At 35.7% G+C, this 27,060-nt stretch overlaps 1 protein-coding gene across 4 annotated transcripts in view; it reads right to left on the minus strand.

Annotated features, from left to right (window-relative positions):
* The window catches only part of LOC123672681 (paired box protein Pax-5), a 154,401-nt gene extending 127,999 nt beyond the window's left edge, over positions 1 to 26,402 (minus strand). For all 4 annotated transcript variants that reach the window (XM_045606895.1, XM_045606892.1, XM_045606890.1 and 1 more), the window contains exons 1-2: positions 26,027 to 26,402; positions 1,525 to 1,677 (exon numbers count right to left, since the gene is read on the minus strand). In XM_045606895.1, coding sequence (XP_045462851.1) covers positions 1,525 to 1,654 — 130 coding nt within the window. In that variant the 5' untranslated portion in view covers positions 1,655 to 1,677; positions 26,027 to 26,402. The remainder of the gene's footprint in view (positions 1 to 1,524; positions 1,678 to 26,026) is intronic.
* Between the last annotated feature and the right edge of the window lie 658 nt (positions 26,403 to 27,060).

Consider the following 27,060-nt stretch of genomic DNA (forward strand, 5'->3'; position numbering starts at 1 on the left):
TTTTTTTTTGGTGAAACATAGAAAGTATAGCAAGGTTTAAATGATTGAAATTTGGAGAAAAAAATGAGGGTTTTTTTCAATAAATTTGTTTATAATGTGTTTCTCCACCGCGATTATCTATACACTACCCAACACGTCTCGGCATTGATGCAATACGATGGTCAATTTCTTCTTGAGGGATACTATCCCAAGCTAGGTGTACTTCATGTCTCAGTTCTCGGTAAAGGTAACGGAGAACATATTATGGCTCCACTATTTCTTGAAGGTAACGCAGCGCTGTCATATTACCTCGAAGTAAGACTAAAGGTGACCTACTTGCATGTGCAATAGCACCCCATACCATAGTGCCTACAGTCCGGTGTACATGACGCTCAACATTTAACTGAGGTTCACGTCTTTCTCTCCGGTGTCGCCTAACCCTTCTTCGGCCATCATGTGCACCCAAGGAGAATCGAGATTCATCAGAAAAGACGACCTGATGCCATTCCACATTCCAATGTTGACGTTCTCTGCACCACTGTAATCGTTGCCGACGATACTCAACCGTCAGAGGTAACACAAGATAGGGTCGATAATGCTGCAGTCCAAAAGAACTTATCCGGCGGTAAACCATTCGGACAGTTCCAGGATGGCCTTGTTCTCCTAACCACTCATCAGCCAAAGATCGAGTTGTCGCAAATCGGTCTCTAATGGCCATAAGTCTTAGACGTCGATCTTGAACTTCATTTGGGCCCCTTCGACGTCCAACGCCTACTCTTCTTCGATTTTGGGCATTATCAAACCACGCTTGCCAACATTTGATAACAAAAGTTGGATTTCAGTTCGTACGGTTAGCGATTTCTCGAAATGACAACCCCGGCTCCCGTAGACCAATAATTTGACCTCTTTCAAATTCACTTAGCTGGCGATAAATTCCACGTACACGTGCTCTAGGCATTTTAACAAAAAGTAAACATCTACTTTGGATCAGCTGGTTTGTTGTAAAATTTAAAAAACTTGCAAAAAACGACTACGATATTGAAGTTACAAAAATTCTTTACATAAAAAAAACTTTTATGATTTTTTTCTTCAAATTTAATCATTTACTCCTTGCTATACCAAAAAAATTTAAAATTTAAACAGCTACTTCTAATTATTGCAGTTTCTTTGTCCTTGTCTTTGTGTTACTATATTATACTGAAGTTACTTCTAACCAAATCTTTATAAGCGACTAACTAAAAGTTACTATGAGTAACTTTCAATTTCTGAAGATGACAACATCGTTAACAAAATGATTCTTTAAACGCCTATAAAGATTCCGCGCTTCCAGTCCTATTCTGACGCTCTGCACGATCCACCTTCAACGGTACCAACACAACAATGGCAACATCGTCTCTACTTCTAATTCCTAGAATACAAGAATAACAACAATATCTCTTCCTCTTTTCACAACAACGACATGAAATATCGATGAGTCAACTTATGTAATTCTACATGGGCCCGTAATATAAGGAAAAAAAAGAAGAACAAAAAGTGCCAACTCACTCTTCTTCTTGTGGTCTTGGTCGCCGTTGCCGCCTCCAATCTGATGCATCGACCCTCCGGACGGATCTAGAATCATGGAGTGTCCCAGATGACCTCCGTGACCTCCGGGCTGGCAGTCCATCGTGATCATACTCTCCACTGTGCGTTTTTACGCTGGAATGAAATGGTACGTCAGAAATGTTGGGGATCATGAGGAATTATGATTGGGAGACTAGATAGATATGCGATATAGTCTTGTCGGGAGCGGCATTGCTGGGAGTAATGCTGGGGTCACGAAGCTAGATTTCATTGAAAATTAAAAGGGTACTCATAACATGAACATTACGAGTACTATAGAGTCTTTGAAATCGTCGCCTCGTGTTTAGATATTATACAGAATAATGTTGGACGTTTTTTGCTGATTCAGCTTCCTACTACACTTTTTTTCATTCTGCAACTAACAACAAACAAACAGCTTAAAAATCATATAAAATCCATTTTAATTCTAATACTTATTCTCACCTCAAACACCTAGAAAACAAACTATGTTACGTTCTAAGCAACTTACTCAATTTGTGAAATAAATTTCACGAAATTCAGACAACTTTTCGATTCTAAAAAAAGTACCTCCTCGAGCGGGACTCGAACCCGCAACTTCCGATTAATTAGTCCGATGCTCAAACGACTAAGCCACCGAGGAAGCTGAGGATTCTCCGCAATGGGGAACCACTAATCCCAAAATAGAGTGTAAATATGCCTTACTAACTTTATATATATATAATTCGCAAGGGTTGAGAAATGTTGAAATTAGAAAGAGCATAATACCGTCAGTGATCATCGCTAGTGTCTTCAATCTTTTTCAAACTGATTGCCATAAAAGCATCTTTGCTTGCCGCTGAAGGGAGAAGTATCATCAAGAAATTACTTGGATATGGTCATTGACCAACATTTACGATGATTTGACCACATAAAATATGTGAATAAAGTTTGAGAGCACTAATGCGTAAATTTTATATCCTTAGGGGAATTTAATCTTAGAAGAGTTTGATGACGGTAAACGATTCACTGGCTAAGTCTCTTCTTCGATATTGTTTAACAACCTGGGCTGAAGATTGCATCTAATTTTTGAACTTCAGCGCAATCCTATGGATATTTTTTGAATTATTGAGAAAACAATATTTCATATGGGTTTTAATTTTACGTTTTAACGACCAAACAGAAATATTCGAACTCTGAACCAACCCTGAAAATTTCAAATCTCTAGCACTTTCCATTCGGGAGTAACTTGTATGGTATATTCATTTTATCAATGGAATGACGTCATTGATGACGTCAGAGATTCCAACGGATTGTACCTTGAAAACGTACTCAAAACTGGGCTATTTCTGAAGTTTGTATTGTCAACACTTTATAATTTTGCCAATGTACAATTGATATTGGTTTCTTCCGATTTAAGTATCATTTGCTATACTCGTGTTTATCAGCAGTTATATAGGGTGTTTCTAAATTGGAGGTAAAAAGGAAAATGTAAGATTTATTGGATAATTTTGAGAAAAAAAATTCTATAAACTTGGGTCCGCAGCCGTTTTGTTTTCGAGATACTTGTAGTAGTTGCTTGTAGTCCTCCTTTTGTGTGATGATTTTACTATTTTTTCGAATATGTTTTAATGTTCACTATAGATTGGGTAAATAAGTACCAAAACTTATAATTCATTCATTCATTACAGCTTATATTCATAATATTTTGAATTTCCCTAAGGATTACTAGAGAATTGTTTGAATTTTTTTCTCGAAATCGGTATAAGATACGACAAAGCTACAAGAAACCAAAAAGTGTAGTACAGGATCAAAGTTTCTTTTTACATTCTTCTCAACTACCAGTTTTCTACCAACACAAAGTTCTGGAGGAATAAAGCGAGCACTGCTCCTGAAAAATTATTACTCTGTAGATTTGCATCCAAAATCGGCATCACATGATGAAAACTTTAAATTGAAATATCTATGCCAAACTTGAGTAGAATATTTTGTGAAGAGAATGTGTATTGAGAAAAAAAACACTCTAGGTATCTCGAAAATAAAGCGTTTGCGGTCCCATGTTTATGAGACTTTTTTCTCAAAATGATCCAAGGAATCTGTCGTTATTGTTTTTATCTTCAATTTAGGAACACCCTGTATAAAATATGAATTCAAATCTTTCAGTATACAATGAAACAAATTTGTTTTCTAATCACTAAAATGATTGTTTTCACACTCTGGTAACGACATTTTCCTTCGATCGTCAAAGTCAAACCATCACTAAAATAACTGAACTCTATCAGCGGAAGACGCAACGAAATCTTCCTGTGAAAGTTGGCAAAAACCGCCTACCAATCTTCTGCCGCAAATCTCCGTTTCAAAACCTCAAAATGATCGACCGCATCAGCGGCGTTGAAAACCTCATCCACATCCGGCGACGGCAGCAGCGCCACCTACGGCGTACCACCGAACGAAGTATATCGGTGTTCCGTTCACGCTCGTTTCGTTATTGATAGGGCCCCATTGTGGATGAAATTAAAGCTGGATTTAATGCGACTCGCGGAATTATGGGGATTTGTTGTCGCCCTATGGGGGTTCACCCTGGTCATTATGACTATGTTGGTTTACGCACGGTTATTTGTACTAGTTGCGCGCCACGAGTATTAGAAAATCGATGTGAGCGGTATGGAGACCAGATGGACTGGTTTGGTATCGGTTTCCAATTAGTTTTTTTTTTGTTGGTTGATTTTTTATGCCACTTGTTGTTGGCGGGTGGGTTCTTGGGAATCTGGAGGTTTGTTTATTATTAATGGTGAGTTGTGATGATGAAGAATCTTTTTAGATTATGTACAGAGACTTAAGGTTTAGAAATCGTACAATTATTTTTTTAATCGTCCTTTACTTAATGGTTATTTTTCAATTACTTCATTAAGTGTTCTTTGAAAATTCACACCATTTAATACCAATATTTTTGTACATTCGATAAAGTGTTCTTTGAATACAAATGAGAAAATATGAAGGCTAAAACGAGGATCTGCATTGGAATGTTTCATTGGTGAGAATGTTCTTTGAAATTTGGTATAATTTTAATAACAATGTTTTAGTACATTTCAATAAAATTTTCGTTGAAGACAAATGAAAGAATATGAAGGAGCAAAAAAGGATCTGTTTAGGAATTTTGATTGTTGAGAAAAACACTAAAAACTCGTTTTTTATTCTATATAAATGGTTGAATTCGATGCAACTTCAAATATAGCTAAAAGCCAATAGATTATTCCTGCAATTTTGAGGAAAAGCATCACAAATTCAACAGAATGGTCCGAAATTTTCTTTTTTGTAGCAAAATATCTCTTTTCAGAATGTTTGAAGGGAAAAATACAGTTGAGGCAAAATCTTGGCTTGATGAAGAGTTTTCGGGGTCTTCACCAGGAAAATCAACCATCATTGATTGGTATGCTAAGTTTCAACGTGGTGAAATGAACACCGGAGACGGCGAACGCAGTGGACGCTCTGAAAAGGCTGTCACCGACGAAAAAATAAAAAAAGTTCACAAAATAATTTTGAATGGCCTTAAAGTGAAGTTGATCGAGATAGCAGACATTGTGAAGATATCATCTGAACGTGTACATCATATCATTCACGAATATTTGTACATAAGAAAGATGCAAGCAAAATGGGTGCCGCGTGAGATCACAATAGATAACAGCAACAACGTGTTAACGATTCTGAGCAGTGCTTGAAGCTGTTTAAGTGTAATTAACCTGAATTTTTGCGTCGATATGTGACAATGGATGAAACATGGCTCCATCATTTCACTTCGGAGTCCAATTGATACTCACCTGAGTGAAATGCTCTCAACTTTCTGAAACCACGGGACACCCGGTATATGTTATACAGTTAGCCCAACCAGAACAACAAATCCCAACTTAAAACAATCTGTTCCATCCATTCAACTCTCAACAATCCCCAAAATCCTGCTAAAAACAATCGCCGACAATACAGCTTAACAAATGAGCATCTTTAGTGGTGTCACGGCCATGCATGATTACCTCCGTATTGCTTTCTCACACCTCCGTGTATCGAAGCGATATTCACAGCTTGATCAAGGCGTAGAAGACTTTTTGCCCACTTCTTTTCTTCGCTTATTAGACCAGAGAACGAGTGGATTCGTATTCGTTTTGTCTTGCGATTGAAAATCTCCGATTGAAATTAGAACGAGTAACTGTTCCGTTGTTTGTAATTGTATTTGTTTGAAAAACGGAACGTTATTTGAATAATTCGGTTGTTGAAAAACGGAATCTTTATGGTACGTCAGGATGTGATAGGAAAAGACGAGAAAAAAAGTTATTTGGTGTTTTCGGTGAGAGGTGTTCGATTTAGAAAACAGTATATCTATGAAAAAAACGGCTTCGGGAATTTATAATTATACAGGGTGGCCCATATAAGTGTACTAGTCCCAAGAATTGAACCGTTCTTTCAAATTTGTCTTCAATACGACGAATTGAGTCCATTTTTTTAGTTTGCGAATTTATTCAATTTTTACAGCATCAAATAACAAACTGCGATTAACAAATAACAGTAACAACTATTTTGTAACAAATAGCAGAATGTTAATATTTAATTAGGAAATAGCAGTAACACATGTGCTCAATTCAATACCAAGTCATCTGAATGAAGGTTACTCTATATTTTGTTGTAAATTATTTGAGATCAAAGGTCAACAAGGATGAGATTCCTTGGCTTGATGAAGAGCATCAGGAAAATCAAGCATCATTGATTGGTATGCTAAGTTTAAACGTGGTGAAATGAGCACCGAAGACGGCGAACGCAGTGGAAGCCCTAAAGAGGCTGTCATCATCGAACAAAAAATCATCGACGAAAGTTCACGAAATAATTTTGAATGACCGTAAAGTGAAGTTGATCGAGATAGCAGACATTAGGAAGATATCATCTGAACGTGTACATCATATCATTCACGAATTTATGTTGTACATGAGAAAGCTGTGTGCAAAATGGGTGCCGCGCGAGCTCACAATCGATCAAAAGCAACAACGAATTAATGATTCTGAGCAGTGTTTGAAGCTGTTTAAATGCAAAAACCTGAATTTTCGGTTATATGTGACAATGGATGATACATGGCTCCATCATTTGACTAGGGAGTTTAATCGACAGTCAGCTGAGTGAACTGCACACGATGAACCGAATCCAAAGCGATGAAAAACACAACAGTCAGCTGGCAAGCTTATGACATCAGTATGATGGGATGCACAAGGTATAATATTCATTGATAATCTTCAAAAGGGCCAGACCATCAACAGCAATTATTATAAAGCGTTATTTGATCGTTTAAATGATGAAATCGTTATATAACGACCCCATTTGAAAAAAAAATGCTGTTTCATCAAGACAATGCGCCGTGTCACAAATCAATAAAAACATTAGCAAAATTGCATGAATTGAGCTTCGAATTGCTTTTGCGTCCACCATATTCGCCAGATCTGGCCCCCAGCGACTTTTTCCTGTTCTCAGACCTCAAAAGAACGCACGCTGGAAAGAAATTTAGCGCCAATGAAGTAGTAATCGCCGAAACTGAGGCCTATTTTGAAGCGAAAGACAAATTGTACTACAAAAATGGCATCAAAAAGTTGGAAAATCGCTATTATCGCTGTATCGCCCTCGAAGGCAACTATGTTGAATAATAAAATCGAATTCTGCCAAAAAAATGTGTTTTACTATGGTAGACCGGGGACTTTTCAATTGGCCTGTACCATCAATGCATACTAGCTTCGAATTTCAAGATCTCGAAGAAAGTAGGTGTTGATGATGATTCAGAAGTCGCCCTAGAAACCGTCATAGAAGCAAAAACCAATTTGCTGCCAGCTACATCAACAAACAAAAACTGATGGACCGAATCAGTACAGCCAACACGAAATATTTTCCCACCCGCGGCACTTACATAATAAGCTGCCCGCTTGATCTTATTACGCTTGTAACCCGTAATTTACATGCTATTTGTATGCATTTTAGTCGTTAGAAGTTTTAAAAACCAACAACAACTCGGCCGGTACAAAATGAGTCCCTCGGGTGTCAAAATTATTTGTCGTAATGCTCTGGTAGCGGTACTTGGCCATATCTGCGCGAGGCGCTACAGTAGATGTCTTTTTTATGGATGTGGCAAAAAAACAACTACCGGTTTATATTGTCTTAGTTTCGAATGGTCGATGTGAACGTAGAGAATTGAAACTGAATGGATAGCTTGAAAACCAGCAAGAAATATATACAGCCACAAATGTTGGAAAAAGTCATCGAAAATTGGACGTCCAGATTGGACTACATCCGAGCCAGCCGTGGCGGTCATATGCCAGAAATCATATTTGAAATGTAATGCCACAAGATTATCTTGCGAATAAATAAAATTCATGTCAATCGAATAATCCATCGTTGTTTTATCGCAATTTAAAGTTCTATAGCTCTAAAAAAACACCCTTTACAACACACTCACATTGTGGGCTTTCAATAGAATGCCATTTCAAGAGCATAATATTGCAACGATCATGACCAGTTCAGTCGAAATTTTCCTAGAAAGATTGAAACCTGGAATTTTCTCTGAAGGATCAACGATTTGACTTTTGTTGAAGAATTACAAGAATTCCATTCTTAACGCCTAATTTCCTTGTCACTTTCATCAAATCGATGTCAATAGTTTCTACCACACAACATGTCATGCAGATATTTCAATTTACGACGTTAAACAATGCAATATGAAAACCAAATAACCAATAACTATCTTGATGAAACTCCACATTCCGATAAAATCGTAGATTCCACCTGAACGTCAGCTAAAAAGAGGTGGATCGAATAAATTTCACGTTTCTGATGCTTGCAACTCATGTTGTAATAATGAATTTGTTCATTATTCTAGTGTTTGCAACGCTGGCTATTGTCGAAGGATGTTTTATCGACGATGTCCGTTTCAGAATTTATATTCACGGATATTATTCTCGCAGTACAAAGGTTGAATTAGCACTAGTTCCGAAGGCTGGACCAATTTTTGTTTTGTTTTCTTTCATGATGTAGCATGTTCAAAGAGATCATCGATGAGTAATAGAAACGAAACATTTGCAAATACCCGCTTAAAATAATTTTATGTCCTTCAGGCAATTTTTTTCTAAGAGAATAACAGAATTGCTCCGTCAACACAACCATTAATTTCGGTCTTAAGAGGTGTGGAGGTCACTTCAAGGTTAGTTCACAGAAAGGACTAGGCAGCAGCCTAATGGAAACATTGTCACCGGTTAATTTGTCTAAGTCGATTTAAAATCTACCAAAATTTCCTAGGAAGATTGAAACCTTAAAATTTCTCTGAAAGATCAACGATAAGACTTTTGTTGAAGACATTACAAGAACTCCATTGCGAACGCCAAAATTTCCTTGTCACTCTCATTAAATTGAAGGAAGGTATTAATCCATAAAGGTTTGCACGACTTTAATCTGGCAGTTTTAGTATCTGGGAGGTAAGATATGAAAATGAAATTTTTCCCAAGATTTCTTGACTGAGACCTGTCTACGAATATGAGGCAGAAGTACATGTGATAGCACTGGTAACCAATGCAAATATGTAGATTTAATAGTTCCGCTGATAATTCTCATAGGAACATCAAGCTGTGCATCAATTTAATGAACATGAGCACTATTGAACCAAACAGAACAACAGTATTCAGCAGCAGAAAAAACCAAAGCCAAAGCTGGCGTACGAAAGAGTGCTGCCATCAGCACCCCATGAAGAACCAGTTAATTTTTGAAAGATATCATTCCTCAAAGTCAATTTCAAACGTAAAATTTTCAAGTGAACCTTGAGATTCAATATATTTGGAGTATCATTATGAAGTTACTTTCAAGTTTCTATATTTTGTTGATTATTCAAATGTACACAGGAAACTTCTGTTTTATTTGGATTAGGGCATAAGCGCCAATCTAGAATAGTTATTTATAATACAAGTGCAGAAGGCATTGATATTCTTCCACGAGTTCAGAATTCAAAAACGAGCCACGAAGTGGCGAGTTTTGGAATGAACGAGTGGTAGAATGAGCCTTCTGTACGAGTATTATACATTATTATCTCTAATTCATTGCATTTTCATTGAAATTAATGAAATATTTCCATAAATATAATTTAGTGATTTTTGCATTGAAAAATGTTGGTTGGCAGAACTGATTTCTTTAAGGCAATTTGATGAATTGACAGATAAAGCCGTAGCGGAAAGTTCGGAGTGCCAACATAGAATAATAAAATAGAACCATGAAAACTGTGCGATTCTGATACATTCTCGCACGATTTTGTTCTACAAGATGTGGAAGAATAAACGGAATAACCACAGAATTAGAGAAAATAATTTTCCATAATTTTTAGAGCTTCATTTGAAGTATTTTCAATAATTCAGTAATCAGAATGGCGAAAAACAAGAGCAATATCATCGGCATAGATTAATTTCTCAGATACAATAACAAGGATGTCACACAAGTATAAATTAGAAAGTTTGGGAGACAAAACTGATCCCTGCGGAAGTCCAATAATAAACTACTACTTTTGTAGGGTTTTATAAAAGACAAGCCTCGCATTCTCTTAATCCGAAGTTTCTTCTCGACCCAATCAATCTCTTAATTACGTATATGAGACCAACTCAATCTGGTATCAGCGTCAGAATGGTCCAGAGTTCCCAACGTTCTGCCCAGAGATCGATCTAACACAGGTGCATGTGAGAACGAGGTGCAAACTACGGAATAATAAGGGTAAAACAACCGACAGATACGCCAATGTTGCATACCAGAAAATTATTGCAAAGCTCGACCGTTAACTTTTTGCGATCGTATCTATAAATATCGTACGCCTGATTTGCAGTTATGCCAGTCTATACGCTGTTGTTCCCCGGCTTCGATCTCGCTCCGGACGGCGATTTTCGAGTTATTATTATGTTTCGGGACGATGTGTCAGCTGAGTCTGCTGCTCTAATTGACAGTGGTAATGGAAAAAATTAATTAAGATCTGGAGTTATTGGATGCTTGGGAGCATTGAGAAAGTAAACATTTCGAGAATTTATCTTACCGGTCGGGCTTGTTTTTTCAGGTTTTTTGTTTGTTTTTGAGTCGGTAGTTTGCTTAGAGTCTTAATTATATGTGGTGCAGTCCTGATGGGTTTTCCGATAAAAGGTTTCATTTCGATATTGAAAAAATAGTATACATAGGTGTACAACTTTGCTCCCGCTGTTTTTTCCGAAATTTGAGGCCTTATTGTAAAAAACTGGTAATACATTTATGATTCAAAGTATTGTCCATCGCTGACCACTACTTTCTCCCATCGTTTGGTCTAGTCATCTTTTGAGGCGATCCACGAATCGATACAATTTTTTACTTTTTCTTGAGACCGGAAGTGCTGGTTAGCCAGCACACCTGTACGCAGGGAGTTTTTGCTGAGGTTTTCATGTACTCTTGTATCATACGTTGAAATGTATGTATGCTAATTCTGATATTTTGGTATATACACATGCTTTATTGTTTGAAATTAACTTTTTTTGTATTGCACTTTCTCTAAAGAATATATATCCCTACTTATGAATAATTTGTATTGAGATGTAGAGATTGTTTGTCATTTGCTTCTAGTCGGTGTTAAAATTCTTATTTGATGTTTTATTGACTTTTTCCGACGCACAATTGACATTAATGAATCAGCAATAACAACAAACTCATTGACTTCAAGAAGTGTTCTTCCTAGTGTTGCAGAATGTAGGAGAAAATATTGGACAAAGACACTAAAACAGTTAAAATGAATGGCAAGCCAATTAAAACATCTCATCAATAGAAATTCGAACGTTTTTAACATTTTGAAACGTCAACAAAAGTTTCTATATCACCTCTGTGGTTTTATTTGACATTTGACATTCCTACTGTCATCACTACCTAACCTAACCTAGTTTCTCGAACGAATGCAGCAGATGTATAAATACCTGCGTTGCCGACTGAACTCGTAACGCTTTAATCCAAAAATTACATCGCTTTTTCCCTAGATGTCATGATTAATGCAGACCAAAGGCCACGCGGTAATTTTCTGGATGCATTTCTGCTGAAAATGAGCCACTTTCCGCATTCCTTGACAAACGCCGGCAGTGGGCTGGGTTCCATTCAGCGTCCACCGCCTAGAAATGGGTAATGGGTTAATGCCAGGTCGATTGTAACGATTGAGTTTTTGAGCTTTATCTCTCAGGTCTGCGTGAGTGTGTAAAGTGATGTTGATTGGGCAGTTTACGGTAAAGCTTGAGATAATATATTGTTAATTGTGAGTTTAATGAAAATCGCTTACATGCTACGGCGAAGGTGTGTTCCCTCCAACATGGTTGTAATTATATTTTAGAGTTAACTATTACCAGGAGGAGGAGTTGTTAGGTTGCCCTCAGAGTGATCGTGCAGGCAACTTTTTTTTATTCGTTTTGATTTAATCATCTCATCGGTGTGGACCAATTAATCAATTAGAATGGGTGCGTGGTTTTTTGATCATTTATGCACTTTGAGGATGGAAATATTATAGTCACTTTGGTTCTGCCGTTTTGCAACAGATGGCTGTAGCGGTAAATGGTAGTCGAAATAAATAGATCGTAGATGTCATACAGTAAGCTAAGGTATTTGTAAACATAACGCCATCAAAATATTAGTCGATTTGTGTCTGCATCCTAAAGATATTCTCGATTAAACATGTCAGCTTCTGAGCCAAATTCTCATCATTTGCGGGAGTTTTCAAATTTCTGCTTTAATATGAAGGAATCTACGGCTGAGGCTCATTGAATGATCTCAAATACCTATGGTGAAGCAGCTATTAGTGAAAGAACGTGCTGAGAGTGGTTTCAACGCTTTGAGAACGGTGATTTTGACGTCAAAGACCAGCATGACGGCGGAAGAGAGAAGGTTTTCGAAGATACAGAATTGGAGGCATTACTTGATCAAGACAAGTGTCAAACGCAACAAGAATTGGCAGGATCATTGGGAGAGACGCAACAAGCCATTGCAAAACGCCTGAAAGCCATAGAAATGATTCAGAAACAAGGAAATTGGGAGCCGTACGAGTTGAAGCCGAGAAATGTTGAACGGCGTTTGTTTGTTTGTGAACAGCTGCTTGCAAGGCAAAGACGGAAGGGATTTCTGAATCGCATCGTTACTGGATACGGAAAATATGTTCATTACGATAATCCCAAGCGTAAAAAATCATGGGGATATCCCGGCCATGCTTCCACGTCGACGGCCAAACCAAATATTCACGGTACCAAGGTGATGCTCAGTATTTGATGGGATTAGCTCAGCGTAGTATATTATGAGTTGTTAAAACCGACTAAAACAATCGAAGGCGATCGTTATCGAAGACAATTAATGCGTTTAAGCCTAGCATTGAAAGGTAAATGGCCGCAATACAACAAGAGACTTGATAAAGTGATTTTACAGCAACAATGCTCGACCTCATGTTGCCAAAGTGGTTAAGACATACTTGGAAACGTTGGAATGGGAAGTCCTACCCCATCCTCCGTATTCCCCAGACGTTGCTTCCTCAGGCTATCACTTGTTTCGATCAATGGCACACGGCCTGGCTGTCCAGCACTTCAGGTCTTATGAAGAAGTGAAAAATTGTATTGATTCGTGTATCGCTTCCAAAAATGATCAGTTTTTTCAACGTGGGATTCCTACACTGTCCGAAAGGCAGTTTTTTACAATAAAGCCTCGAATTTCGAAAACAATTGCGGAAGCAGAGTTGTACGCCTATGTAGTTCAAATTGACTACAGTTAGTTGGAGACTAACAGAAACACCTCCTGTTTTTTCAATACTGTTGTTATTTCAGAATCAGAACACATCGATGTTATTAATGTTATTGTAGAGGGTTGTACATATGTTATGTTGGTCGATTATCGAATTGAAATATTCTATTTACAGCTCTAATTAATAATGAATCACGTTTAGATAATGACAAACTTTCAAATTATTATATGCAAATGAGCACAATTTACTCACACTAAAACAGATCGAATGCATACAATTTGCAATCATGTTGTGGTGCCTCAGAATACGAACCCTTCCTCAATTTCTTGCAATTGGACACGCCATTCTGTTCTCCCATCGTTTTAATCGCTTTAATGACACTATGGTAAGGAGATCGTTGCAAGAACAGTAACAAATAATCGCAAATAATCATCGCTTGTAAGCACACCTATAATAAATTATTTCTATTATGACACGGACGTGGTTCCACCAGTCATTTATATTTTATAAACCTATTATGGCCATGGTTGTCATTATTTATTGGGAACGTTCTCTATATACGTGTTTCAATCCAGTTTTTCTGAACGATATTGGTTATTTTAGCGCCATTATAGAACGTAAACTGCGGTAGTGGAAGTCATGTAAAATATGTCGAAAAAATTATGGGTAGCCGTGTAGAGTTGTATTTATGACGATTTATTGATGGATTATGTTCAGTTCGATTACTATATCACGCTGAACTCACAGATCGACATATACAATTCAATTTTTTTTGATAAATATTTCCAATTTTTTTGTGATTTTTACTGCAGATTTGTGAGATGTAGGACACAAACATATTCAATTTGATTTACTTTTATATCACCATTAAGAAGATCTCAAGATTTACAACATATAAAGCACGTAGAAAAAGAACCAATTTGACACATCCATGCTGACAAAAGTACCTATGATAATTTTTTCTCAAATATCCGATCTGTTTCCCAATTTATTTGATGAAAACTGAAAAGAATCATAATTCTTTAAATAGGTTTGAGGAAAATCAAATTATCCTGTTTTTGAATTCAAATTTTTTCTCCTGCGTTGATTTATGTTTTGAGATTATGATTGGCTTTTTCAATAGAGTGAGAGGTTTTAATGTTTTGAACCCTTGTTTTGAACAAATCTTTCGATCTGCCAGCAATTTTGGTATTTCTGGGGTAGGACTTCCCATTTCAACGTTTCCAAGTATGTCTTGACCACTTTCGCAACTTGGGGTCGAGCATTGTCATGCTCTAAAATCACTTTATCATGTTTCTCCTTGTATTGTGGCCGTTTGAATTCAATGTTCGGCTCAAACGCATTAATTGCGTCCGATAACGATCGCCTGTGATTGTTTCAGTCTGTTTTGAAAACTCGTAATACACTACACCGAGCTGGTCCCACCAAATACTGAACATGACCTTTCAACCGTGAATATTTGGTTTGGCCATCGACGTGGAAGCATGGCCGGGATATCCTCAAAATTTTCTGCGCTTAGGATTATCGTATTGAAACCATTTTTCGTCTCCAGTCACAATGCGATGTCTTTGCCTTGCAAGCAGCTGTTCACAAGCAAACGCCGTTCAACATCTCTCGGCTTCAACTCGTACGGCACCCAATTTTCATGTTTCTGAATAATTCCCAAGACTTTCAGGAGTTTTGAAATGACTCGTTGCGTCACTCCCAATGATCCTGTCAATTCTTGTTGCGTTTGACACGAGTCTTGAGCAAGTAATGGCTCCAATTCTGCATCTTCGAAAACCTTCTCTCTTTCACCGTCATGCTGGTCTTCGACGTCAAAATCACCGTTCTTGAAGCGTTGAAACCACTTTCGGCTCGTTCTTTCACTAATAACGGCCTCACCTTTGGTATTTGAAAGCATTCAATGAGCCTCAGCCGCAGATTTCTACAATAATCTTATTTTGTTGTTCTTCATTGAAAATAGTACCTCAATCATTATATTTTTTTCTTTCATAGCTAAAGAAATCAAACAATATATTCTTTGGTAATTAAAGAATTTCAGACAGCATGCTTGAACCATGAATGTATTTGAGGAAAACATATAAAATTTGAAGAAGAACTTGAAGAAATCCGCTAAAATTCTGTGTATTTTATCCAAGAAACTGAGAATCAATCCATTTATGGTGTAAATAACAAACCCTTGTGTAAAATATTTTCCGAATATAAAATTCGTATACGTATCATCGAAGAATCTTTCAAACTAAGAAGAACAGGCTCTGCCTCATCATCAACCGTTCTTGGTTGCACCAATGTATCTTCCAAGGTAACCAGAGGTAGTTTTCAAATATATTAACTTGTGACTTGATATGTTTCAACGAGGTATCTCTATAAGTGAAGGATGGAACGCCATCTGTCATAGGCCGTTAAGAGATCTTTCTCCATGTTGCCGCAGAGCATATGGCAATTGTCTGTTGAGGCACGTGACAAATGTTCATTTCAACCGATTGCAGGCCCAATTAAAAATCTGAAGTGTGAGTGATATCCCTATACGCCTACTGACATTCAACAACAAAGGGGGGCTATGACATACAATCAATCTTGCAATTTTGTTATCAGTTATGGACAGATTGAGATTGGTCGCAGAATAACCGGGAGAAATTGATAATTTTTGCACAAGAATGTTCCATCTGTTTCGCCCAAAATTATGTTGAAAAGTTTTTTACGTTGTGGGGTGAAATTAGGTAAAAAAAAAATTATGGTTGTTTTTGCAGATAGCCATCATGGATATTTTTGAACTATTGTTCACTCTTCCACAACCTTTTTTTGGTAGGTAAAATTCTTAGAGTAATTAACATAGATAGAGGAAGTATAGACAATTTTTACATGTCCCCAACATGGTTAGATTACGTTGTCGGATTGTGACATATTTTCAAATCCACAATTTTACTATATCGTTATGAATGTATATTATATTGAATGAAATATATTTATTTGAGTGATTCCCGATTAAATATGCAAATTTGAATATTTGGAATACGATATTTATCCTAATTATCGAATTTATAATAAGCAGAATATTTATTATTTTTTGTATCTACCTGCTGAAATCCAAGGTTTGGCAACTTTTGCTCTCCTACTGTCATCGGTTGTTTCACGTCGTTTGACATGCTGGAAGTTTGTTTTCTGAATTTCTGATATATTTAGGTATTCATCTCAATATATTTTGAGTTAATATAAAACGTTGATTCACTATGGGACATAAGAATTGCGTTCTTTGTGGAGAAACTCGCGAATTGAGTGAAATATCGTATCACTGATATGTTTTCATTTCCGCGCGTTTCATGTCAAATTTGATAGTTCATGTTGGGGACAAAATTTGCTTACTGAAAATGACATAAGCTCCCTCTATCTATGTTTATTAATCTGATTTTAGAACAATTTGACATATTTCCTATTTTCAATTAAATAAATTGCAATTTCAATAACTGAATTACTGATTTAGAACGATCAAGTGCATTCAATCTTTGAAACAAGAGAAAAACTTTTGGATATATTAGAAATGTAAAATCTGAAGAACTGTTTTGCGAAACAATTGTAATTTAGGAATTAAAAACTGGAGATATAATATCTATCAGCTTATTTTCGATTGGAATTGAATATTATCAAGTAAATACCGAATCAAACTTTTTATTAGAGATTTTTTAGGGTGGGCATTATCAGCACTGCTACGCCCATGGACTCAAGCATAATATACAACCAAGTAACACATTGAATAACATAATAAGCACTTGAGAATGGTCACACACGCAACATGCGTTACATAGGTTTCTCATTTGAAAACATACACCTTGAATCAGAATGAACGACAGCTCAAGAACAATAGCGAGAAAAGTGTATAGATCGTGAGTCTGTCCCCTTATCTAAAAGAGCGAGAGAGAGAGAGTACTAACAGTGATTACCAATTCCACAAATTTGCGTATTAAAGTGACCACTGGAAATAACACGGCAGTCAAGTGTTTTATTGCGGTACATTCAAATGTCCAAATTGATTGGTTTTCCATTAAAGTATCAACAAAACCATGTGGCAAGCGTAGCCATATTTACAACTGAAAAATGCCGTAAAATAGCTCATTAGACCAATTTATGTTGATCGCATTCGATTTACTGAATTCCGATACTTTATATCTGCCCGAGAAGAAATCAAAAAAATACTCGAATTGTTTATTATCGCGTAAAATTTAACTGAGTTTCTACCATACAATTTACGTATTGCTATTAGTTTATTATCTCCATTTCGTTATTATTTTATTCAATCGGTCACCCATCCAGATGTTGCCCCCGTCCAAAGCTGGCTTTCCGAGAGGTGAAACCACAGAATTGATGAGTTCTTCTTTCGGCTTCTGGCCTCAGTCCCGCCCTGTTCTTTTCATCCCTTCGTTCTGCCTACCGTACGGTTAACAAATTAACGCTCGTTATAATATCCTTTCGAGATTGCTTTATTTGTGCCGGATTGAATCAGCGGTTTTGTTATTTCCTTTTGTGGTTTCGTCATCTATGCAATAGACCCGGCTAATGACTAGAGAAAAGTACCGTGTTATTTTTTGTTTACACTTTTCGGCAATTAAAATTAATTGAAATTGGTCAGGAAGAGAAATTTGGAAGGTTATTTTGGAATGTAATTGACGTATTAGGTACTCTGATTTCTTTCACCTACCGTTTTCGGTAATCTACATAGGTATATTGGATGCTGTACTCTCAATAGTTTATAGATTAATTTGAATGTACAGGGCGATTCGAAATTCTTGGTCGTAACTTTAGGAAGTGATAGTTCTTGTTAAAATGAGAAGTTCTTTCGAGTAAAAATTTTTTTCAACTCGAACTACTTCAGAGATACATGCTTGACTTAATTTTTTAGTTTGAAGTCAATTTTTTTTTATTTTTAATAAGCGTTTGAATTTTAGAGGATAACAGGCCAATTGAAAAGTCCCCAGTCTACCATAAGTAAAACATATTTTTTTGGCAAAATTCGATTTTATTATTCAACATTGTTGCCTTCGAGGCCGATACAGCGATCATAGCGATCTTCCGACTTTTCGATACCATTTTTGTAGTACGATTTGTCTTTCGCTTCAAAATAGGCCTCAGTTTCGGCGATTACTTCTTCATTAGCGCTAAATTTTTTTCCAGCGAGCATTCTTTTGAGGTCTGAGAACAGGAAAAAGTCGCTGGGGGCCAGATCTGGCGAATACGAGGGATGCAGAAGCAATTCGAAGCCCAATTCATGCAATTTTGCCATTGTTTTCATTGTTTTGTGACACCGCGCATTGTCTTGATGAGTCAACCCCTTTTTTCTTCAAATGGGGCCGTTTTTTAACGATTTCATCCTTCAAACAATCCAATAACGCTATATAATAATCGCTGTTGATGGTCTGGTCCTTTTGGAGGTAATCAATTAATATTATACCTTTCTCATGCCAGAATACTGATGCCATAACCTTGCGAGCTGACTGTTGTGTTTTTCCTCGCTTTGGATTCAGTTCATCGTGTGCAGTCCACTCAGCTGACTGTCGATTGGGCTCCGGAGTGAAATAATAGAGCCATGTTTTATCCATTGTCACATATCGATGCAAAAATTCAGGTTTATTGCACTTAAACAGCTTCAAACACTGCTCAGAATCATTAACACGTTGTTGCTTTTGATCGATTGTGAGCTCGCGCGGCACACATTTTGCACACAGCTTCCTGATGTACAAATAAATGAAAAAAAACTAAGAATAAACGGCCTATATCTCCGAAAAGGATAAAAAAAATCTTACTTGAAAAACAACAAAAATAAACAAAACCTCAGAAATTTCATGTAAAAATGTCAGATTTATCAATAATCATCCACAAGAAATAGACATAAAAATTGACACGAACACACTAGTGTAAAAAAGGGTTCAGCAATAATTAAAAATTGAAATTTTAGGGTAGATTTCAGTATAAATGAATTAATGAATACCTACTAGTTAAAAGCGTGGTTGTAGGAAATTTCATTAGCAGTGATGAAACATAAATGTCAGAACTGGTATGTCAAGAATAAGAAGAAGAAACAATTCTATGCTTGTGTCGGAACGTACCCTTTAGTGCCATATTTATGCACCTCAACTCGTTTGTGCCGAGTTCACCAGCGATCAACATGCAAACTCCAATATTGATTATGTTATTCTCTCATAATTCTTCTTGTACGAATTTTTGTAGTCGTTTGATTAACGACCCATTTAATTATTTATCTCTGATGTGGATATAATTAGGCAGAAGGCAGTCGATAAATTACCCATTTACTTTACGGACTTAATAAATATGTGACTTGATTTATGTATTGTCAGGAGATAAATCTTGACTGTATGCGAACGTACAAAAAGTTCGACATCATTAAGTGACAAATCATTATGTTATTTGTAAATATTTGCTGCTATACAAGTTTTACATTGATATTATTAACATATGGCCGAATAAAATTATAGTCTGAGAATTTTATTGGGAAGTATTGGTTTTTTGCGTTATATTATAGATTGATGTTTTTTTATTGCTATTTTCATACATTGATAAAACCTTCTTTAATGATAAGAGTTAGGATGAACCTTTTTCAGGTAATTCAAATCCACAAACGTGTTGAGATATGTATTGAAGTGGAAATGTGGAAAAAGGTAGTAGATAGTTTTATGAGAAGGAAAAAACGTATTACTTTCTGCTAGCAATTTTTTATAAATTTCTGTTATTACTAGTGTAAGGACTTAGTCGTTGGTTTTCGATTTAGTATGAGTAGATGGTGTTTTTTTTCGAGGTATATAACTTTAAGTTGGCATTACTGTTCAAGATGGCAACCGATTTAATAGCTGTCAAGTGATTTATTCTCAGTTTGGTTTGGCAATTCATCATAAATAGACTCACGCCTGAACAATGCTTGCAAATAGTGCAAAATCATTTCAAAAATAATGGTTCTGTGCGGAATACGTATCGCGCACTTCACCGAATACGATAAAGCGCACTTCTGGTTGAATGGCTACGTCAACAAACAAAACTGCCGAATTTGAAGTGAAGCTAATCCTCAAGTGTATGTCGAAACACCGTTACATCCAGAAAAACTGACTGTTTGGTGCGCTTTATGGGCTGGTGGGATCATTGATACGTACTTCTTCAAAAACGATGATGGCCAGAACGTTACAATCAATGGTGATCGGTATAGAACCATGATTACTAACTTTTTCATTCCTGAATTGAACAACCATGATGTCTAGGAGCTGTGGTTCCAACAAGACGGCGCAACATGTCACACAGCTCGTGCCACAATCGATTTATTGAGAGACCGTTTGGTGACCGCATAATTTCACCTTTTGGACCTGTGAATAGGCCTTGTGATTTTGTGATCTTGTGATTTAACACCGCTAGACTACTTTCTGTGGGGCTATGTAAAGTCATTGGTCTATGCGGATAAGCCACAAACCCTTGACCATTTAGAAGACAACATTCGCCGTGTTATTGCCGATATACCTCCACAAATGTTGGAAAAAGTCATCGAAAATTGGATATCCAGATTGGACTACATCCGAGCCAGAAATCATATTTAGAATGTAATGCCACAAGATTATCTTGCGGGTAAATAAAATTCATGTCAATCCAATAATACATCGTTGTTTTATTGCAATTTAAAGTTCTATAGCTCTAAAAAACACTCTTTATAAGTACATCTGTTTCTCTCATAAGATTTTTTTCAGAATTCATATAAAATACGCATTATACAAGAATTTGATTTATTTTACATCAGTTTCTTTCATATTTACCTATCAGCATTCATATAAAATAGACATTATACAAGAGTTTGAATGAATTTCAATTGATCTTTCTGTGTTCAGTTAAACTTTCGGAATAGCATCTCAAAATTTGTTTGGTAAGCAGTAAAAGGATTGTTTTGAAAGTCTGGCAACGTCAGTTTCCTACGTCATCGATGACGTCATGTCTAAAATAAATGGACTATGAGTACAAATCGAACCATTTACGCAAAAAAAACTCCAAGTAGCCTAGAATACGGATCAATACCTCTCGGATGCTGCAAGATTGAAAGATGCATCATCTCGGGCCAGTAAGGTACGGGTCCAGACCACAGAAAGAACTAACCTACCAGACTCCAATTAAAATTCAGCAACCTCTCAGAGGCGAGAGAGATAAGATCGGAAACACGTGTAAGATTCCACGCAATATTTTAATGCAGGCTAACTCATCGAAATTACTGAAATACGAGACATTCCGATAAATCAGCTACGGCAATTATTGATGATGTCGGAATAATTACAACTCTAATGCTCAATTTAACAACATTTAAACGTGAACCGATATCACAGGTGTATGTGAGAACGAGGTGCGAACTGAGCCGCTTACGTTGGGAACCCTGTAGAGTTATTCGATGGTTGATAATGGTGGTGTCGATGTCATCCGCGGGAGATGTGATTTATCCGTGATTCGGGTCTTAATTGCGGGAGATGTGATCGTTATTCCCTAGTTTAGGTGATACAGCTTTCAACTGTATATCTCAATTCTATATCCCCTAATTTCTAGTGAATAATTATAGGTATTTGAAATTTTTTATACCGTGTTTCTCTTTCACCAGTTGGCAACATTGCCTCCAGAACCATAGATAATAAAGAATTGGTTAAATCTTCACAGAAAATCGATTTTTTTACGTGTCCCACCATTGACACTTATGGTTGAAACTGACGGTTATTTTAATAATAATATTAATGATCTACTGAATATAATTGTTTGTTATTCACTTGGTGACTTGAAATTATATTGTTTCACGGCGGTAACAAAGCTTTAACTACTATTAATAGTGATGCAAGTAACATTGGATATAACGTTTAAAAGCTAAAAGTGATAAAAGTAACATTCCAATCGAAAAAATAATATCTATTTTAGGATATTTTTTAGTATGGGGCACCACAAACATGGGCCCCTGAAAGCTTAGTTTTCGAGACACAGGTTGTTGAAATTTAATTTTTTTTCCAAGTTTTTTCTCAAAGCAACTTCTTTCCACAAAATATTCAAATCAAATTTTGCATAGATATTCAAATTTGAAGTTTTCATCATGATGTATGCTAGTTTTGAATACAAATTTATATATGGTGATAGAGAAAACTTTGAAGAAAGAAACTTTGGTTCAGTAAAACACTTTTTGGTTTTTTGAAATTTTATCGTATCTGCTACCAATCCTCAGGAAAACTCAAATTATTGTAAAGATCCAGTTAGTAAACTGTGATGAATAAGTTAATTATGAGTTTTCGTATTTTATTGCCCAATCTGTAGAGATTCGATAAACTAACATAATCATCACAAAGAAGTAAAACTACAATAAACACCCTGTATCTCGAAAACAAAGTGTTCGCGGGCCTATGTTTATTGGACATTTTTTTTAAAATTATCCAAGGACTCTCTTTTTCTTTTCGACGCTTAATATACTATTGCTCACGAATGAAATGCTACTAAAGAAATGTCAAATGGAATCTCGAATGGAATAATAATTAATCTAATCCACTCTTAGAAAAAATCCACTTAAAGATCATACCAGATACACGATTCTCTGACTAAGTTTTTTATCGCCTTCAATGCGTGGTCAGAACGTTTTTTTTTATAAAATACCACCCTCAAAGCCTTCAAAATGACGGTATAATTTCAGGTTTCAATTCTAACCTCAGACGGTGACGAGAACCTAGTGACAGGAGCCTACCATATGTTGAGGGTTCGAAAATAATTAAGACAAAATTGAAACCAGCCCTTTTCTTTGTTACAATGCCAATTCAATAATGACCAAAGATCCTTGTGTGCGTATTCGCCGATATTCCAAAGATTGCTATTGCTAGACATCGCTCAGTGTATAATTCCATGCTTGCATTTCATTACAATTCTTTTATCTCCCCTATTGAGCGTTGTTTTGCGCCAAACACCACGTTTTTTTATCTAATACTGAGATAATTCCTGAATACATTTGACTTTTCACAAGGTTAAAGTTAATTCGATTCGTATTCGGTCTAGTAACCTTGAATTTGCGGACAAAGTATTTTGGTATGATCCTAGTTTGGTTTACGTATTTCCCAAATTATTCCATTCCAAAATAAATTAATAAAATGGGTAAACTCACTAAATTGAATTTTTTTTTATAAGAAAAAAGTTATTAATAAATTATCATTTGAATGTATGTATTTATTTTCGAAGTAGACTATTTCACAGATTTTTTAGATCCTCTCAAATTTTTCAGAAATGTTCAATACGCACATGAAAATTGTTTTTAATTCGTCTGTTTTAAATTATTATTGTTATTATATTTAAGTTGAAAATCTTGTGAAGAAAAGATGCTACGAGAAATAAATTGAAAAAAAATCAAATTTTAACACCCTGTATTTCGAAAACAAATCATTTGCGGGTTCATATTTCGAAGACTTTTTTTTTTCTTGAAATGATCCGGAGATTCTGTCAATTTCGTTCGTTCCTTCAATTTAGGAACACTCTGTATATATTCCTCAAAATAAACATAAATGAAAGGAAATCCAATTTCAATTAAAGTTCATGATTTAAATATTTATTCCCAAATTTATCACACACCCACGTACATATTAACAAATTCAAAAAACAAAAACCATGATTGATCTCCGTTTTCCCAATTACTCTATTAAATTCAAATTTGATATACTGCTCTTATTAAATTTTTCTGCCTCTTTATGGAAAGCTCTTCATTTCGCAAAAGGGAGCAAATAACACCGTAGAAATTATACTGCCAGAGGCTACATGCAAGCTGTAATTTCAACTTACGTAATTGTTGTTATTTATAAGCCATAACTATTTGATATACGTCTATTACCCTGTGTATTTTTCATGCAACATACTTTTGTTCGGAAGGTGCGTAGGACTGTTAGGTTTGATCATTTTTGGAACTCAATCTATTGGCGAATTAATCATTAGTTATATCTGAGAGATTTATTAATCGGTGATTGATTTATTGTTTGTGTTGGCGCGTATTTCAATCTACTGCCAGTATAACAGGAGATGAGAGATTCATCAATGATTAAAATTACAGTTCGATACAACATAACGCTCAAATGTTAAAAATTGGAAGTGTTGAAATTTATCACTTATCAATTGAAAAGAATATTTTCAATCGGACTTGAAAGGTTAATAAAACTAGAATAGTTTTGTGCTTCATTTATGACAGAATCTTGTTCAAAGCTCTTTCCGTTTATTAAAAAATTTAGGACATGATATGAATGGATTTCCGTTAATCAATTTCCATTGCATTTTTTAAAAAGTATCTATATTTTTATTGAATACATTTGTTAACTTAAATCATGATTAGTAGCAAATCTTCAAATACACTCTTTTCTTATTCAAATATCATATAGATATTGAATGGAAAAATATTATACAAATCAATGAGAACTGTGTATTTTTAGTTCTTAAGGATTAACTTCTGTAACTGTTCATTGAAACAAAATTTCAATTGATGTTTTGGATAGAATAAAATCAAAAAATAAAATTAAACAAATATGTGCATCTAGTTATATGATTTTCTTGCGAATATTGCAGATTTTTTCATGTAATTTTATTTACAAATTTACAAAAATACAAAAGTTTGAAAACCTCTATATTCGAATTTGAAAGGCTCGAAGCAGAAAATTGAGTGTTGAAAAAAGTAATCAACTTGATAATATACAATCACAAAATTTGAATTATCGATAGAATGATATTGAATACAATATTTTCCAATGCGAATTTGTATCATCAATATTTTGGTAATTTCAGAATTGGGAACAAAGAACATTATGATTTATGATTTTTATTTCTTATGAGTTGAGGTTTTCCGTTTAAGAAAATAACTAATTTTGTTTTTCATTTGTCGAAAAAAGATTCAAGTCACTAGATATCTCATGATTTTACCACTTTTGTACTTTATTCCAATCGATTTTTATATGAGTTTCCCGAAAAAAAGTGTTAAGAAACATCACCAAAGAAGAAAAATGGTGACTTCAATTAAATCACCGAATATTATTGTTTTTTTTTTCATGGAATATCGAGAACATTATATTTCGATTGATACACAACCATACCATCTTTCGAAGAATCTTTTCAGGTCCTGGTATTTCGAGTTTTCTATGATTTAGTTCGGAGATATCAACAGGCGACAAAGCGCGAAACTAAGGAAAATGTAAATATCGCTAAATTTGAGTATCGAAAAGCCTTTTTTTCTGAATTGCTTGAATCTCAGCAGTTAAGCAATAATGAAAGGTATTCCAATGGATACTCCATGGAATAAATAATCTATGACTTTTATGGTTACATCGCTACTTCTGTACCTAAACGAAGTCTGTGTAAAACCTTTGGCCATCAAGTTCAGATCAGATCTTATTTTTTAGTCAATGAAATTTGTGTACAAATTTTAGTTAATTCTTACATCTAAATTTGAAATTGTTAAAAACACAAATTCCGAAACCTACGCTAGCCTAAATATTAATTCATTCATATGATTTGTTAGCTGTTTTCTTGTTGTTATTTTTTTCATTATAGAATTTCATTTGTTGTTTTGGTTGATTTAACTTACGATTTTTGTCATGTAGAACCATTGATTTGAATTTCAAAATTTTCGGATCATAAAGATGTAGTTGACAATCGATTTGGTCAATTTTTAATTATTACAGTTAAACTCACCTCCACACAAAAACTAACAAAAATCCAAAAAAAAAACCAACACTGAACCCGTAATAACTTCAGTTCGTAATCACTGTTTCTTTCTCATATCAAGTTTTCCGTCTCGTCATCGTCAAAAACACATAACACTCCAAATTTTCCAGACAACCACTCTCCAGTCTTACCAAACCAAAAAAAAAAAACGCACAGAGTTCACCGCGTTTTACCGCCGTACTTCGGTAGTAACGCACTCTAAAGTACTGCAGGAACCCGAAATACCGCCGTACTACTTGCACCTAACCTCCCTTTTGCAGTTCGCGGGTTGTTCCTCTTTGATCTAGGAGGCGCGTGGTAACTCTTCTGGTAGAGAACAAGCACAATCGACTTCTACGTTGTGACTGTGCCGGACGAGTGAGTGGCTACCGCATGGTTCTGCTTCAAGAACCGCGTACACCTGTCCGGGTGGTGGGGGAAGGAAAAATTATACCCCTTCCTACGAAAAGTGGCACCGTTTCACGAGCCTTCCAGGGGGGTTGAGCCGGCAACAAGTCGAAAGGAAGTGAATGACTCCAAACTGACTACATACATGTAATTAGAATTATCATAGATACATATCGATATTGCACCTGATTGCTGGGTACTAATTTCGGAGGAAATTGGGGCAGAGAAATGTTAAGGATGCGAGTTTAGGTTGAAGCCATTAGGTTTCACTCTGTGCCTTTTTTCGTGCCTAATTTGAAGCCTTCAGGTTTCGCTCTGTGCCTTTTTCGTGCCTAATTTTGAGCTTGCTAAAGGAGCCAGAAATTGGAAATAGGTACTAAAACTAAAAGTGTACCGGGTTTTCACTATAATTTGACCCCCCCCCCCTTTAACTTTGTTAATAAAAGAGGTACAAAAAAATGTTTTCTACAAAAGTTTCACGAAATCCACTAGTATTCTTTAAAATGATTTCACAAAACGAAATATATATAGAATGGGCAACATATTGATTTCAACTTCATTTTTCAAATGGAACATCCTGTATATTTCTCTATATTTGACTAGCTCTTTTTCCC

The sequence above is a fragment of the Harmonia axyridis genome, chromosome 2 (assembly GCF_914767665.1).
Source record: "Harmonia axyridis chromosome 2, icHarAxyr1.1, whole genome shotgun sequence".
NCBI classification, from domain to species: domain Eukaryota; kingdom Metazoa; phylum Arthropoda; class Insecta; order Coleoptera; family Coccinellidae; genus Harmonia; species Harmonia axyridis.